This window comes from Galeopterus variegatus, unplaced genomic scaffold, assembly GCF_000696425.1.
Source record: "Galeopterus variegatus unplaced genomic scaffold, G_variegatus-3.0.2 Scaffold1890, whole genome shotgun sequence".
Lineage (NCBI taxonomy): Eukaryota > Metazoa > Chordata > Mammalia > Dermoptera > Cynocephalidae > Galeopterus > Galeopterus variegatus.
Genome location: NW_007728001.1, coordinates 195,645 through 211,820, shown reverse-complemented (window position 1 = coordinate 211,820; position 16,176 = coordinate 195,645). Strand labels below are relative to the sequence as shown.

The window sequence follows — 16,176 nt, the reverse complement described above, 5'->3', positions numbered from 1 at the left end:
AGTTAATAATAATGTATGAATATTGGTTCATAATTGTAACAAACGTACTACATTAATGTCAGATGTTAATAATGGGAGGAACTTTGGGGGAGTATATGAACTGTCTACTTTCTGCTTGATTTTTCTATAAAGCTAAATGTGGTATAAAAATAAAGTCTATTACTTTTTTAAAAATGAAATAAAAATAGAACTGAAACTAAGATTTTTACTGGATCACTGATATTCTCAACCAGATGACCAAATGAGTTAAATTTCATTCTAGTTTCTGACTTTTATCAAATTATATACAATAGCATGACTTTATTTTGAGTCACAATTACTTTTTATAAATTCCTACTATTTGTTCTCATTTAATCCTCAGTACATAATCAAAACAATAATAGTTAACAAGTAATAAAAACCATATTATTTCTCATTAACCTTTTATTTTTAACTTAGTTTTACAATAAAGAAACAGAAAAGTTTGTCATTAAAAAAATACCATAGCTGTCAATTTAAAATTTAAAATGAGGTGCTTGTTAAACAAAGCAGTAACACTATATCCTATAATTACATCTTTACTTTTATATACAAGAACTGTGTGCAAAGTGCTTTTCAAACTATAAAATAAGACTTTGGAACAGGATACAAATGGTTATTCCTAGGAGTTAGTTACCCCTGACTGCTTGTAATGAATCACAACTGCTTAAGTTCTTAATTTGCATTTTATTTACTTACACACTAAGAGGAAAGCCACCATTTTCTGATACCAGACTGATATCTAATTTTTGAAAATTATCCCTGGTCCACAGGTCTAAACTTTATTTTTACATATAATTCAGTTACTTGCTTCATTTTTTTTTCCTAAATAAATAGGGAACAGCTTTTTAAAAGCAAATATTAGTAGATCCCGTTAGACAGACACATTTTAATCAAGGTGGGATTAAAAAATAAAAAATCAAGCTACATGAAAAAAAAATAAGGAAAACAGAGTTTGAGGAAAGCAAATTGTATTCTTAAACTTTTTTTTTTCCTTCAGGCAAACAAAGAACCACTGTGTATACTACTACCGATGGACTAATTCTTTCCCTCTTATTTAAGACACTCTGAACACATGATGCTAAACCCAACATTATACATATCGAGAATGCTTAAAAATTATTTCCTGCCAAGCCTTTGAATCAAATAAATCTTTAAAGCATAAGGTACACCTAAGTGAGGAGGGAACGATGGAAGGTGTACAGGATGAATGATTTTCCAAACAAAGTCTTCCAGGATCTAAATTACAGTCTTTTTTTTTTAGCCTAAACATGAGAGGTGGGGTAGAGGGACTTAAATTTTCATTAGTTGCATATGCTTTATTCATATGGAAGCATATGGCCTGCTAGCTTGCAAATCCTTCCAATACATCTGTATAATAGGTATATCTCAAATGTTATACCCCAAAGGAAAAACTGAGGCACTAAGAGGTTAAGAGATCAGTCTGTGTAGTTCATCAATTGCAGAAAAGTGATTTTCATGTTTCCTTTTTGACCTTTGTAAAAACAGTATAAATAAGTTTTCATTTTATATTTCAAAGCACCCTATGACGCAGACGCTAGATATCCTCAGTTAAAGAAAAATGATTACAAAGGATTGAATGATTGAATGAAAATCTTATTAATCAAGTGCAGGCTCATAATATACTTTTAAACCTGCATTAAGCCGATTCTTCATCATTTCCATCAGCAGGTTATATCCATTTTGTGAATCATTTGTAAAAACTAAGCCTAGTACATAGGGCTCTACTTTTTAATGACGCCTAAACACCAAACTCAAAGTTGTGAATGCCCAAGAAACATTATGGGCAGCCCACAAAGTAAAATGTGGAGAAGATTCTTCCAGCTGTTTTCTGCTACTTGGCATGGCATTTCAGTAACTGAGATATAGAGGCGATTTAATCTCATTTGAAATACATTCCTGGTTTTCATTCCTTCTCATATTTAATTTAGAAAATTAAAATTACCAACTTATAAATCTGATCTCATTATCACAACTGTACCTTGGAAAAGCAGCTTATGTTTCTCTATGGGAGATGATCAGGTAAATGTGTGACCAAACAATAATTAATGATTTAATGTCCTTCAGTTCAAGAGTAGGGTAAATCTATGTATGCTACTTATAACCTAGTTGAGACTGAGTATTCAAGTTATCAGTTATATCAGTCCTTAAAATGCTATCATTTGTGTAGTGCAAAATATATATATGTATATATATACACAAACCAAATTACTGGACAACGAAAGGAAATGTAATCATCACAGACTAAGATTTTCTTCTGAACGCCACATCCATTTCATTCTGAAGTCATCCAGGCCCAGCTGTCTTCTTGAGTAAAATATGATTTTCTTCAGTTCAGTTTTCTTTAAAAAGAAAGTAAAAGCCAAGTTCCCATGAGTATAAATGTAACCTGAAAATGAAACACATCTATACCAAAGAATTCTCTGGATGCTAACATAATAACTTTCAAATTCAAAATAAAAACATAAAATTGCAAATGGTCCTTATGAAATTACTTCATGTGACTTATAGCCCAAAATTACCCGTGCTGAAATGACCAGTTTTTAATAAATAATCTAAATTTACATTTCTCCTCTCTTACCCTCTAGATTATCACCTTTTACTACCTGGCTATTATATAATTAAGATTTGGGGGAACTGTTCCATAATTTTATCAAAATAGAATAACTGTGAAACAAAAAAGCTTAACAAAACTATAAGAGGTTGAAAGATATAAAACCTGGACTGTTCACTTAATGAACACATATTATGTATCTATTACTTTCTAGGCACTGTGCCAGGCACTAGGGATTCAAAGATAAGTGAGGCACGTGCTCAACCCTCAAGAGCTCTCAATTAGTTGGTGGGGCAGAAGTGGACATACAAACCAAAAACTTGGAGAGATATATATATATATAATGTGATGATTTTAAGGACAGCAGAGTGAATGAGCTATCAGAAAAGAGTTGACTTGTTAGCTATAACACCACAATCATATATGATGTGAAAGGGCCTGTTGCTGTAAAATCCCCATACCCTCCCAGCACTCCTGATGCCAAAATGCCCGAAACCCTCTCATTACAGATTCATTCCTCTCTGCAGAAATACTCTTCTGCAACCTCCTTGGCAGAAGTGATATTTTAAATAAACAGATCATTCCTTATCCTCTGTAGAAATCCTCTTATGCATACCTCCTAAGCAGGAGTGACATTTTAAATACAATCAAATCCATTTTCACATAACAGATAGATGTGGGTGGGTTTTTGTTTTTGTTTTTTTGGTGGTGGAATAGGAAGTGAGCTTTTATTCAGGAATACTGGTGACCTGAGGAGAGATATTAGGCTGACCCATCTCTCCAGTAAACCTGAAGGAAAGTGGCCAGACTAAATCCGTCTCAAAGTCTCAGGTTACTGAGAGGTTTTTAAAGAGGGGTTGAGGGAATAGAATGCAGGAAGTGAAAAGCAGGAGGGAGGGGGACGTGAGCTGTGGGGACTCCGAACAAGGAGCCAGGTGCAAGGTCTCACCAAGGCTCCGTCTGGTTTCTGTTCCCATCTTGATGTTATTTTAGGGTCCTGCTGGATTTTGATGTGCTTCAGGTGGAATCACCACAGCTTTATTGATGTCTTCCTTGGTTTCTCAGGATCTGGATAGTATGTCTCGTGGCAAGTTTACAACTACAGGCTAACATTAATTCTTTGATACAATTGCCTCCCTACTCTTGAGTTACTTTAGTTCATGTTCTGTTTGCTGCAGTAAATAATTCAGCAAACTTTTCAAGGAAGGTTCTTGGTCAACATACTTTCTTAACCTCTGCATATTTGAGAATATCTTCCAGTTGCCTTTGTAGAGAAATGATAACTTGGTAGAGTATATAATTCTTGATTCAAAATTATTTTCCCTTACAACTCTACAGATATGGTTCCACTGTCTTCTGGCATTTAAAAGTGCAAGAGAAAAATCTGAGGTCAGCCTGCCTTTTGCCCCGTTATAACAACTTGCTTTCTCTGCTTGGATATTTGTAGAATTTTTTCCTCACCCTTGAAATTTAAAAATGTCACCAGAATATGTCTAGCTGTTGTTGTCTTTGCATCAAATTTTAAAATACCGTGTGCTTTTTCCATTTGTAGATCTAGTTTGTTCCTCAACTCCAGAAAATTTTCTTTTCTTTTTTTTTTTTTGTTAATTTAAAAAAAATAGCTTTATTGAGGTATAATTCACATACCATACAAGTCACCAATTTTTTTTTTTTAATTTTTATTTTGTCAATATACAATGTATATGATTATTATGGCCCTTCACTGACACCTCCCGCCCTCCTCCCTCTCTCCCCTCCCCCCCAAGAATGTCCTTTCCGTTTGCTTGTTGTAACAACTTCAAAAAAAAGTATAGTAAAGAACTCAAACAACTTTACAAGAAAAAAACAAGAAAGAACTCAAACAACTTTACAAGAAAAAAACAAGAAAGAACTCAAACAACTTTACAAGAAAAAAACAAGAAAGAACTCAAACAACTTTACAAGAAAAAAACAAGAAAGAACTCAAACAACTTTACAAGAAAAAAACAAGAAAGAACTCAAACAACTTTACAAGAAAAAAACAAGAAAGAACTCAAACAACTTTACAAGAAAAAAACAAGAAAGAACTCAAACAACTTTACAAGAAAAAAACAAGAAAGAACTCAAACAACTTTACAAGAAAAAAACAAGAAAGAACTCAAACAACTTTACAAGAAAAAAACAAGAAAGAACTCAAACAACTTTACAAGAAAAAAACAAGAAAGAACTCAAACAACTTTACAAGAAAAAAACAAGAAAGAACTCAAACAACTTTACAAGAAAAAAACAAGAAAGAACTCAAACAACTTTACAAGAAAAAAACAAGGCAAAAGCTTTTTAGTTTGATATAGTCCCATTTGTTTATTTTTCCTTTGGTTGCCCGTGCTTTTGGGCTTCCTTAATTACTACTTCAGCTCCATTTGTATTGTCCTGTTTCAGGAATTCCTACTATGGTAGATCGTATCTCCTGGACCAGCCCTCTAGGTCTTTTTCTCCTCTTTTCTTATCTTGATTTTTCTTCCCTTTTTCTCTGCAGTCTGTGAGACTTTCTCTTGTTGTCGCTCTCCCAAGTGAGCTAACTGGCCCAATCCCTACATAGGGATCTGAACCCATGGCCTTGGTGTTATCAGCACCACACTCTCCTGAGTGAGCCACGGGCCGGCCCAATTAAGGTTTTTTTTAAAAGATGACCAGTAAGGGGACCTTAACCGTTGGCTTGGTGTTGTCGCTCTCCCAAGTGAGCTAACTGGCCCAATCCCTACATAGGGATCTGAACCCGTGGCCTTGGTGTTATCAGCACCACACTCTCCTGAGTGAGCCACGGGCCAGCCCGACTTTCTCTTGTTTTGCACTTACTTCAGTAATTCAGTTTTGTGGACAATCCAGCTTGTACCTTTGTTCTATTAACTCTCTCAACTTCCTGATACTTTTTGAGCTCTCTGCCCAGCCCTTCTGTATCACTGTGGATAGTTTGTTAAACTCCCTCGTTATAAAATTCTTCAATCTTTCTATAGCTTCTATTTCTGGTGTTATATCCATTTCAAGAGGAGGCATTTTCTCAATTACTTAGCTCTGTTCATTTTCTGAACTGCAGTTGTTAGGACCTTCTCAATAGCTCTTTTTAGCAATGAAGACCAAAAAAAGATTAAGGGAGGTCTTCCACAACACGGAAAATAAAATGTCCAAAATGATTGCCAAAATGTCACACATCAGATGTAGGTGGTTCTAAAGACAAACTGCCTGAGGTCTGAGCAGAAAGGTGAGCTGTGGGGTCCCTGAGCAGTTAGCAACACTTACCAAGAAACAGAGAGATGCAGATTACCATACAAGGTCCTTTGCAGATTTACAAAAGGGCAGATAACCTGGTCACTGAACCCCCATCTACTGATGTAATAGAACTTTAGAGTTTTTTTCAGAATTTTAATGAGATCTTTCTCTTTTTTGTTTTTGTTTTTTTAATTGACTTGCAAAATGGAGGGTGTAGCCTGATAAGAGTAGGAAAGTCACAGAAAACAACAGATGAGGGAAGCAAAATAAATTCTGCCTTTCCTCTCACCTAGTTAAAGTCTCTGATCTGGCTATACTGCTGAGATTCTTTCCCCTCCTCAGAACCCTGAGCCTGACTTTTTGTGTCAATACCTTCTGCCCCACGTTCGATTTAAAGAATATTCCCCTGAGATCCTCCCCACTCCCAACCATTTTTCTTTTGTGCGGGGGGGGGTGTGTGTGTGTGTGTGTGTGTGTGTGAAGGGGGTGGCTGACCAGTATGGGGATCCAAACCCTTAACCTTGGTCCAACCAGTTTTTATTTATTACCTCTCTACTGCAGGATCAGTATTCCCAAGGAAAGTACATTATAGAAAATTTATGAAATCTGTGGAGGCTGTTAAAGAAAAATGGTTAGAAACATCCTTTCCTTCAAGGTAATAGTTTAAGAGTAGTCTTTTGGACTTAATAGGTCTGCTTTCAACATTTAACTTGTGGAGAATTTTAGTAGTAAAGTTATCAGGCTACATTAACAGAGGACAGGCCTATTTTTGAACAAGGAGAAGCCTGCAGGTGTTGCTCTTCACATCACATACAGAAAGAATGTTTTTTGACTTAGCACAGAGTGACGGTGTGAGAAATCTGTTTTACTTTTAAATTTATATTCTACTATTCTAGAAAAAAAATCAGACAACAGACCTTAAGTGTCTTCTAACATTAAAAGGAAAATACATATATTTTTAAAAGCTTATCACAAATATCTACTTATTTTACATACATATAGGACTATGCCAGTGTGTCTATGAATGCTTTCCCATGTCTTATGGTACTTCAGTTTGCTGTCATGACAACAGAGGGCATTCAGTCATGCATTCAACACAATTATTGAACACTAGTACATGCCAGACCCCGCACCAAGGGGATGAGCTACAGGATAATCCCTACCAGAGTAGGGAACATCCTCTTCTGCTCATACTTTTCCCATCGTAATCAGATTTCTAGACCTTTCTCTTAATCTCTAACACAGAACCTGTCTCTTTGTAACCATACACACTGCTCTCTAGTCTTCATTCCTTTAACTATCTGATTAATAATTGCTAAACACTGCCAGATTAGAAGATACCTAAATCCCCTCAAGGCTAAAACTTATTTCCATATCAAATACGGCTTTACCTCTAACCCCAGTTAATCTTTTACAAACATAAGTAAACAATCTGAAAAAAACACTGTACCTCATCAAAATGCAGTTACACAGTGCTAAATAATTTGCAGTTTGGAAGGATCAAACACAACATACAGTGAAAAACTTGATAAAGATTCAATAATAACAAAGTAGAAGATTAAAAATAGAAAAGAGTTTCTCCATTCAGAGACATCTGTGAACAACTGAAAAGAATACTTAAGAAAAATAGAAAATAATCTTTTATTATACTTCTACTAGTAGGGAACATTTAAAAAATAATTTTTAAAAAACTCCAATTTTCTGTGACTGCTGAAGCAGAATATAGTTTGTTTTTTCAGTCTTTAATGAAGTGATAAGCTGCTTCAACCTTAAGTATAAAATAAATTATTAACCAAAGTAAGCTTTAGGTTTTCTTGTATTATGCCAAATTTCTCTACTCTCCAACTCCCAACTTTCTACAAAGAAAACATGAAAAGGAACTTTGAAACACATTGCAAAATATGTAAACATCTACCTTAAGTGTCACTGTGCCCTGCTGCTTAATCTAGCATTACTACATATTGAAAAAAGGTTTGGTTCTTTTTTCCTCCTATTACCAGGGATATTAGAATATAAAACACTGTATAGCACTAAATCCAACCATCATATGAGAAATTTAAAATGTGTGACAGAAGAAAAGAAAGGATTTAAATTAAGGTCTATAATCTTCATTACTAAAATAATACATACACAAATGAATTAGAAAAGAGATAAATAATACTAAGAAAGCAACATATGTTTCTGAAATCCTACTGAAGTTCTTTCAAGTGGGCAGGTATATTCCAAAAACATTAATGTACAAAAAAATTTATTTAGTTCACTTATGATCATAAATCAAACCATCTTAATAGGAGCAGAGAACAAATAAGACTAAAATGATTCACCCAATGTTATACACATTTCAGTCTATCTACCGTTAAGTATTATAAGTGGAGCACTTAGAGTGCTGCTTATTCCTTTCACATAAGAGAAGGATAAGTGTTTTCTGTTATTAAGCATAGCAATTAGAAAATAATTAAATACTTTTGGGCCGGCCCGTGGCTCACTCGGTAGAGTGCGGTGCTGATAACACCAAGGCCCCGGGTTCGGATCCCACGTGGGGATGGCCGGTTCGCTCACTGGCTGAGCGTGGTGCTGACAACACCAAGTCAAGGGTTAAGATCCCCTTACCGGTCATCTTTAAAAAAAAAAAAAAGAAAAAAGAAAGAAAATAATTAAATACTTTTAATTAAATGGGTTCTTTGGTAAAGGAAAAACATACCCATAAATATTTGAACTTGTAGATTTTTGAAAATGTATGTGTACTGCACATTATTATTAAATGCCCCACTTCTTTCCCCCTCTGTTGTTACTTAAGTGGAAATGGTGATGAAACACTAAAAACATAATCAGTGAGGCCACAGTCAGGTAAATAATGGTGTATCTGCCCACCCCTGTATGGAAAGTGACTCCGTTTACATGGTGTCCAAAGGACACTTTTTAGATTTAAGGATTTTTCTGGAACCCAAGGGTTTTGGCCTGAGGTTATTCCTATCATAAACAGACTCAGGGTCCAGCTCAGTTGGTTAGTGTGGTACTGATAACACCAATGTCAGGGGTTTGATCCCTGTACTGGCCAGCTAAAAAAAACCAGACACAGGGCAATTTCAAGGATTTCAATCTATTATTCTCAAACCGATTTGAGGGATCTCCTGTCATTCCAAACTGAAATTCTGGCTCTCAAATTTAAAGTACTCCCTAATTCTAGAGATAGCCACTGGGCTGAACATTTTCTGAAAGGTCAATGTGTATATTTCAAAGGTATAAAGAGCAAGCAGGCATTACTTGTTTACTTCTCCATTGTCCTTTATACTAGCAAAGGGCCCAAAATAAACATCAGACTTTAACAGCATTGTTTCCTCATAAGCCATAAAACTTTAGACACACGTGGTCATTTCCTTGTTGTTGTCTAAATCAAAGATGTACAAATCCATCAGATGCTCTCAAGTGAAAAATATTTTAAGTCTAACAAGTACCTAGAAATCTACAAGATATCATTTCCAAGGTAATTTCAGTCTCAGGATCAGTATAGAATTTTCAGTATGACAACATGTATATAAACTGGACCTATCCCCTTAACTGCTGCTGAAAGCTATCTACTACAGGTTATAAGAGTTTAATACATCATTTCAAACTATAAAACTATAGTATTACCTCCTCCTTCTTTGGTAATATAAATATACCAACCACTGGGCAATAAAAGGCCATATGATAGCAAAAGTTAATGCACCAGGAGACATCTCAAAGGGCCACCAAGATGGTCTCTGAAAAAATAAAATAAGCTTGTCACCAATCTATTAAACTTTACACATATAAACTTAAAAACATTCCTAACTCATAATTTTGAAAATATAAAACTAGTAACAAATCTCACTCCTGATAAAATGAGGGAGATATTCTGCATCTCACAGCAAAATTCAAAATTCAATAAGCAGACTTTCAGGAGTACTTCAGACTTAAAAAACACAAATTTTTTTAACTTCAAAGCTCTAAAGCATAGATGTCATTTAGAATGCTTTAAGGATCTCATATAATCTAAATGTATTGTAACTTACCTGAAACCCTGGCACTTAGATTTAAGAAAAAAATTCTTACCTTTGAGGGGGGTTGATCACTACTGGCCTGCAATGTTGATGATTTTGCCTATAAATGCAAATCAGAGTGATTAAGCTTTAACAAAATGAAAAAAAAAATACAGTAATTTTTCTATTTCCTATCTTGAAAAAAGAAAAAGGCTGAAATATTTATTTATTCTCTATTTTTCTGCTAACTATGCTTTCATTATCTTGAAACCCACACTAACCAAAGGATAAGGTCCCTAAAATTACAAGCCAAACACCTTTGACATTTTATATTTCATACTTCAAACTATATAAGATAAAAATAAAACCTCAAACCAATCTACACCCTTACTTCTTTTATAATCTTATCAAATTATTTACGCAACTTTTCTTAATTAATTCCTTAGTTTCCATACAAACACATTTGAGAATTGCAGCCTTGATTATTAATTAAAATAAAAAGACTTTGTAAACAACATTCAAAGATCTGTTTTGGAAACTCATGACAAGTTATAGCAGAAGAGCTACACCATACATATGACAAGCGAACTGTTGGTTATAAATTTTTAAACGAGAAATAGCATAAAATAAGTAGGAAAATTTCAGAATAACAGGAAATTTAGATGCCAATTTGGCTCATTCTAAAGTCAAGTTTCCGTAGGCTAGTTATTAGAAACTTATTAATGCCAGTTTATCCATTTATAATAACTTTAGAGATACTGTATGAAGATTACTGAGATAATTGATTAATTCATTCAGTAAATGTTTATTGAGCATCTATTATGCACCAGTCACTATTCTGGGCACTAGAGATATAGAAGAACAAAATGACAAAAATCTCTGCCCTAATGGAGCTTATACTTTAGTAGAAGCATACAGATAATAACAAATAAAGCAGTAAAACATACAGTATGTTAGGTGGTGATAAATGCTATAAAGAAAAATAAAATAGGGAAGGGAGATGGGACATGTTATGAGACATGCAAGCAATTTTAAATAGAGTGATCAGGGAAGGCTCAAAATTGTGGCTAACTGGGGAACACCCTTCTATACAGAGGAGATAACAAGTTCAAAGACCCAGGGTAGGAGGGAGCCTGCTGGCAAGTTCAAGGAAGAGCTAGGACACCAGTGTGCTGAAGTAGAGTGAATGGTGACAGCAGGAAAGTAAGGAAAAGGAGGAGAGAGGGTAGGCTTTTAAATTTCCTTGTTATGGATAATATGATTTCCCTAAGCCTATTATGACTATAGCTTACAAGTAAAACTAAATTAGTTGCCTCTGGATGTTGCATTAGTCCTTACAGACCATTAAGGTATTAAACAAGTTATAGTTAGATTATACTCAAGCTGAACACTCCAAGTGCTGAAAGAATCAAGACAAGGTAATGATTCTTATGTTAGTTATAATACCAGCTTGTAGGCATAATAATATTCAGCCAAGACATTTACCTATGGCACCTCTCCTGACCAAATGTAAGAAAGGGTAAATTTATAAAATTGGGCTCCTAAGTGTCTAATGACTTATACAAAGTTACATTAGTGCAGTTTGGAATGGAACTCAAGGTGACCAAACTCCAATGTGACAGACACAATTACTCTTCATTAAAGCAGCAACTAACAAATGCTAGGGTCAAATCAGAACTATAAAATGGAATTATAAGTGGATTTTTTTCTAAGTAATAAATGGTCTGCAATGGCAAATGAAGATGCCTGAAGACCCTTGCTTACAGCTAAGAAGTAACAAGCACTACTTGCATGATTAGCATTATTCTTTTTTTTTTTTTTTCCCAAAAGATGACTGGTAAGGGGATCTAAACCCTTGACTTGGTGTTGTCAGCACCACACTCTCCCATGTGAGCCACGGGCTAGCCCTAGCATTATCCTTTTATTTGCCTTAAAGAAATTTTCCATATATATCAAGTAGCTTTTACATATTTAGAAAACCAATGTCCAATCATTTTATCATTCTATTGCTATATTAAAATAAAATATTACTGAATTTTTTTGAAATTCATTTTGAAAGGAAAAATCTCATATAGCAGTAATCACTGCAAAGGAAATATGAAAACAGAAAATTATTTAAATTAGGCCTCTCAAAGGCTGTGAGCTTCCCGAAGTGAAGAACCAAGATGTCCATTGCACACAGATATTGATATTCAATGTTGTACCCACAGATATGTACAATTACGCTTCAATTTAAAAAATTAATTAAACAAAATAAAAACAAAACAAAACACAAGGTGTCCTATCATCGTTGCTGTCATCATCACTATCATCTCATGTTGACAATACTTAAGTGCTTAACTATGTTCTAGGCATTGCACTAAGCACCCTATTTAATCCTCTGAATAAGCATATGAAGTAGGCGCTATTTATATTCCCATTTTATAGATTAGGAAACTGAGGCATAGAGAAAGTAAGTCACCTTCCTGACCCAAGATCACACAGTTAGTAAGTGGCAGAGCCAGGATTTGAACCCAGGTAGTTTGCTCCAAGGTCTGCTACACTCTGCTATCTCCCTTTTCATTTCTGTATCCTTTGTCTAGGGAAGTATCTGGTATGCGGCCATTCAACAAATATTTATCGAGTGAATGAATCTAAAGAATTATTTTACAAAACTATACCTCAGGCACCTTTCTATAGTGGAATGCGCATTACATAAGAAATCAGGAGACGTTAGTTACAGACCTTGCTCTGCCACTTATTAATGTACCCTCTAAGTATCTTAGCCTCTTCATCTGCTAAATAAGGGTGTTAAACTAAGTATCCTACAATGTACTACTATTCTACCATCAATTTATTTCTTTTATGAATCATCCAGGTGAATCATGAAAATTTTAAGGAAAAAAGTCCTTATCGTGTCAAAATCCTTTTTTTTTTTTCCTTTTTTGTCTTTTTTCGTGACCGGTAACAGGATCGCAACCCCCGGTGTCGCGCCCATACCACGACCAGCAACGGGATCGCAACCCTCGGTGTCGCACCCGCACCATGCTCAACCAGTGAGCGGACAGGTCTCTATATGGGATCCGAACCCTCGGCGGGAGCGCCGCCACACTCCCAAGCACCGCCGCACTCCCAAGCACCGCACTCTACCGAGTGTGCCACCGGGCCGGCCCAAAATCCTTTTTTTAAATAAATTCAATTAAAATGTTTTAAAATTAAATTTTTTTTTTCCTCATTGTCTTTTTTTTTTTTACTGACCGGTAACGGGACTGCAACCCTCAGTGTTGCGCCCGCACCGCGCTCAGCCAGTGAACGCACGGGCCATCCCTATATAGGATCCGAACCCGCAGCGGGAGCGCTCTCCCGAGTGCACCACGGGCTCAGCCCTAAAATTAAAATGTTTTAAAATGTTTTAAAAGTTTTAAAATATATATATAAAATAATATACATATATATATATATATACATCACAGAACAAGAAAAAAAGACTACCAGAAACAATAATGTTCAATAATAACTAAACAAGAGTTCCCGTGTAAGTAGCTCTTTTTTGCTTCCTTTAAGATTAACTCCAAGGGGCTGGCCAGTTAGTTCAGTTGGTTAGAGTGCAGTATTATAAAACCAAGGGCAAGGGTTCTGATACCCATACCAGCCAGCTGCCAGAAAAAGATTAAGTCTGTTCTAATCCAAGGATAGGGTGATGGGATCATGGACCTTAAATATGTTTTATCTCTCAAGCACATATAGAACACTAGAATTTTCTCATTAATGAAAGATAAAACAGTTCATTTGATAGCAGCAACCCATACTTACCTGTATAAATCAGACAATGTCACTTATTTAAGGCATTATTCTTTTTTCTTTTCCAAGATTCAATTTTCCTTTAATATATTTGTGTATTTAAAAACAAAAACAAAACTGGGTTTAACTTTCTCATCTCAAATTTATTTTTTTTTTAATGTGATGGAAACTCTGAAACACTAAATCATACATATAAGGCACTACTTTTAAACTCTTTTTCATTATAGACCCTGTTGAGAATCTAATGAAGATAACAAATCCTCTCCCCTCAAAAATGCAAAATCAAACAAAAATGTGCATAGTATTTTAGGGTATTCAAAGATTCCTGAAAGTCCAGGGATTCACAGTCTAATTGATAATAAAATGTAATTAAAAATCCTTGAGATGCATATAATTGAGAAACCTTGTGATAACTTGAGTAAGTTACTTATTGGGTAAAGGGTTAGGTAATCACAATGGATGTTTAGGAAGCCTGCAGTATCCATTTCTTCATATGTGTCAACATTTAATGTGTTCATTTTGCAATGGAAGCACATCTTCTTTGATTAATCCCTACAAATTCTTCTTAACATCTGTTACAGCATGATGCTTTGATGTTGTATAATGTTTGAAGCTAGGTCAGACAGACAGGCTGATTGCCTCTTTATTCTATCCAACCAATGTTACTCAAGGAGAGACAAGTCAGGAGACAAATGCGGAAAATCACTAGCAGGCATTTGAAACCTCTGCAGCTGAGTCCAGTGATTATCACAGCCAAGCCAAAGCTATGAACCAAGCGGAATTTTCTCTTCCTACAAACCCTTTGCCCTTCTTTTTGTACTTTCTCCAGAGACAGCTGTCTAGTTTTATTCAGTTCAGGATAGCAATCTGCCTTTACTATGAAAGACTAGAAAGAACACTAGCCTAAGATAGAGGATGTCTGGGTTCTGCTTGAGTTTCTATACCTGGACCAGCTGTAGTGTCTTTTCAAAAGTTTAATGCCCTTGGATCTTCCAGGGAAAAAGATAGTTAAGGTCAAACTATAAGTCTACATTCCCTTCTGACTTAAAGTTTTGACCCTAAAACTAATTTACACAAAAGAATTAGCACCTTAATGTATTACTCCTATCAGCATTTTTAAAAGAATCAAGATAGAAGATAAGGCTTACTACAAAAGAATGACTCTTTAATGATGAAGTATGAGGCATTAGTAAAGGTCTCTTTATCAGTTCTTCAAACTGTACTATTTATCAGCAATTATTGTTCTAATCCCAAGCACTAGATTCCTACCTCCAATACAGTACTGCAAATTTTAAACTCTAAAAATTTTCTATTATTTTAAGTGGTATTTAGTTCTTGGGACAGTCTTTTCTTCGACAATATTTTCAAAATGAGGTCCTTTTTATTTTTTATACAATTCACTAACATACATTAATTTGTGTAAATCTGATCACTGCTTTCCAGGATGAACAAGTAGAAGACAACGATAAGACAAACTCAGAGGCTTACCTGTGAAGCAGTTAGTGTTTCCAGTTTATGAAGTCTCTGAAGGACATTCTGCATGTCCTCCTGCAATCTCATGAGCACTAGAGCGATCTGCTCATTGAGGCTGCCTCTTGACCCTCTGTCAGAGCCCCAGCGTTCCCCGTCACCTCCACTTCCCACTTGCTGACCCTTGGTTCCTTCACTCAAATGTTGCATCCTATGCCCTATTTTAAGGGAGCAAAATAAGGCAGTTTTAAACAATTCTTATAAAAGTAAAAACAGTGTGTTTTATTCATTTTCCTCTGTTACTTCTTTGAAATCTAAATCTCCAAAGTAAAGTAGAAGTAATCAGGAAGTACACAAAATAAACTCTTGGGATCAAAGAAATAAATATGCAAACTTCTATATATACTGGTATATTCTTAAATTTTTTTTTGCCAAGGCTTTATAATAGACATAATATACTAGACTTTATGCATATAATTCACAAATGATATACATATTCGGCATGCATACTCAGAAAATCTTCACTAATAAGGTTAACAAGACTGAAAAAATACGAAGGCTGCTTCTTTAGAAGTATTAGTATTTGTTTCCTTTTTGGTTTTATCATATTGTAAGCCTTCCATAAGGCTTTTGAATGTGTTTTTCTTATTAAAAAATTGCATGTTCCCTTATAGGTATTAAAATCTCACTACTATTAAGATTTTGTAATATATCTATCCATCTTTTTTCTATGCATATATTTACAAAATTGGCATTACTCCTCATACATGATTTTGTGTTCTGCTTTTTAAATCATATTATGAACATTTATCTGCATCGTTAAGTTTTACTCCAAAAACACTTAAATGATTACAGAAATTCCCTAGTTAGGTCATGAAGTAATTCACTCAACCATTATCCACTTTTGGATAGTCAGGATGATCCCAAATTTTTATTACAAACATTGCAATGAATGTCTTTGCAAATAAATTATTGTCCAGATTTCCACTGATTTCTTTAGGACAGATCCTAAGAATTACTGGATCAAAGGACAAAAACTTTGTCGAGGTTCTTTTTTTTTTTTTTTTTTTTTTTTTTTTCCTTTCC

At 34.8% G+C, this 16,176-nt stretch overlaps 1 protein-coding gene across 1 annotated transcript in view; it reads right to left on the bottom strand.

Annotated features, from left to right (window-relative positions):
- Positions 1–685: 685 nt before the first annotated feature.
- Positions 686–16,176, bottom strand: part of ACBD5 (acyl-CoA binding domain containing 5) — a 48,521-nt gene continuing 33,030 nt past the window's right edge. Inside the window, exons 10-13 of the mRNA XM_008579463.1 lie at positions 15,109–15,308; positions 9,914–9,961; positions 9,473–9,582; positions 686–2,381 (exon numbers count right to left, since the gene is read on the bottom strand). Of these exons, the coding sequence (XP_008577685.1) occupies positions 2,369–2,381; positions 9,473–9,582; positions 9,914–9,961; positions 15,109–15,308 (371 nt within the window). The 3' untranslated portion in view covers positions 686–2,368. The remainder of the gene's footprint in view (positions 2,382–9,472; positions 9,583–9,913; positions 9,962–15,108; positions 15,309–16,176) is intronic.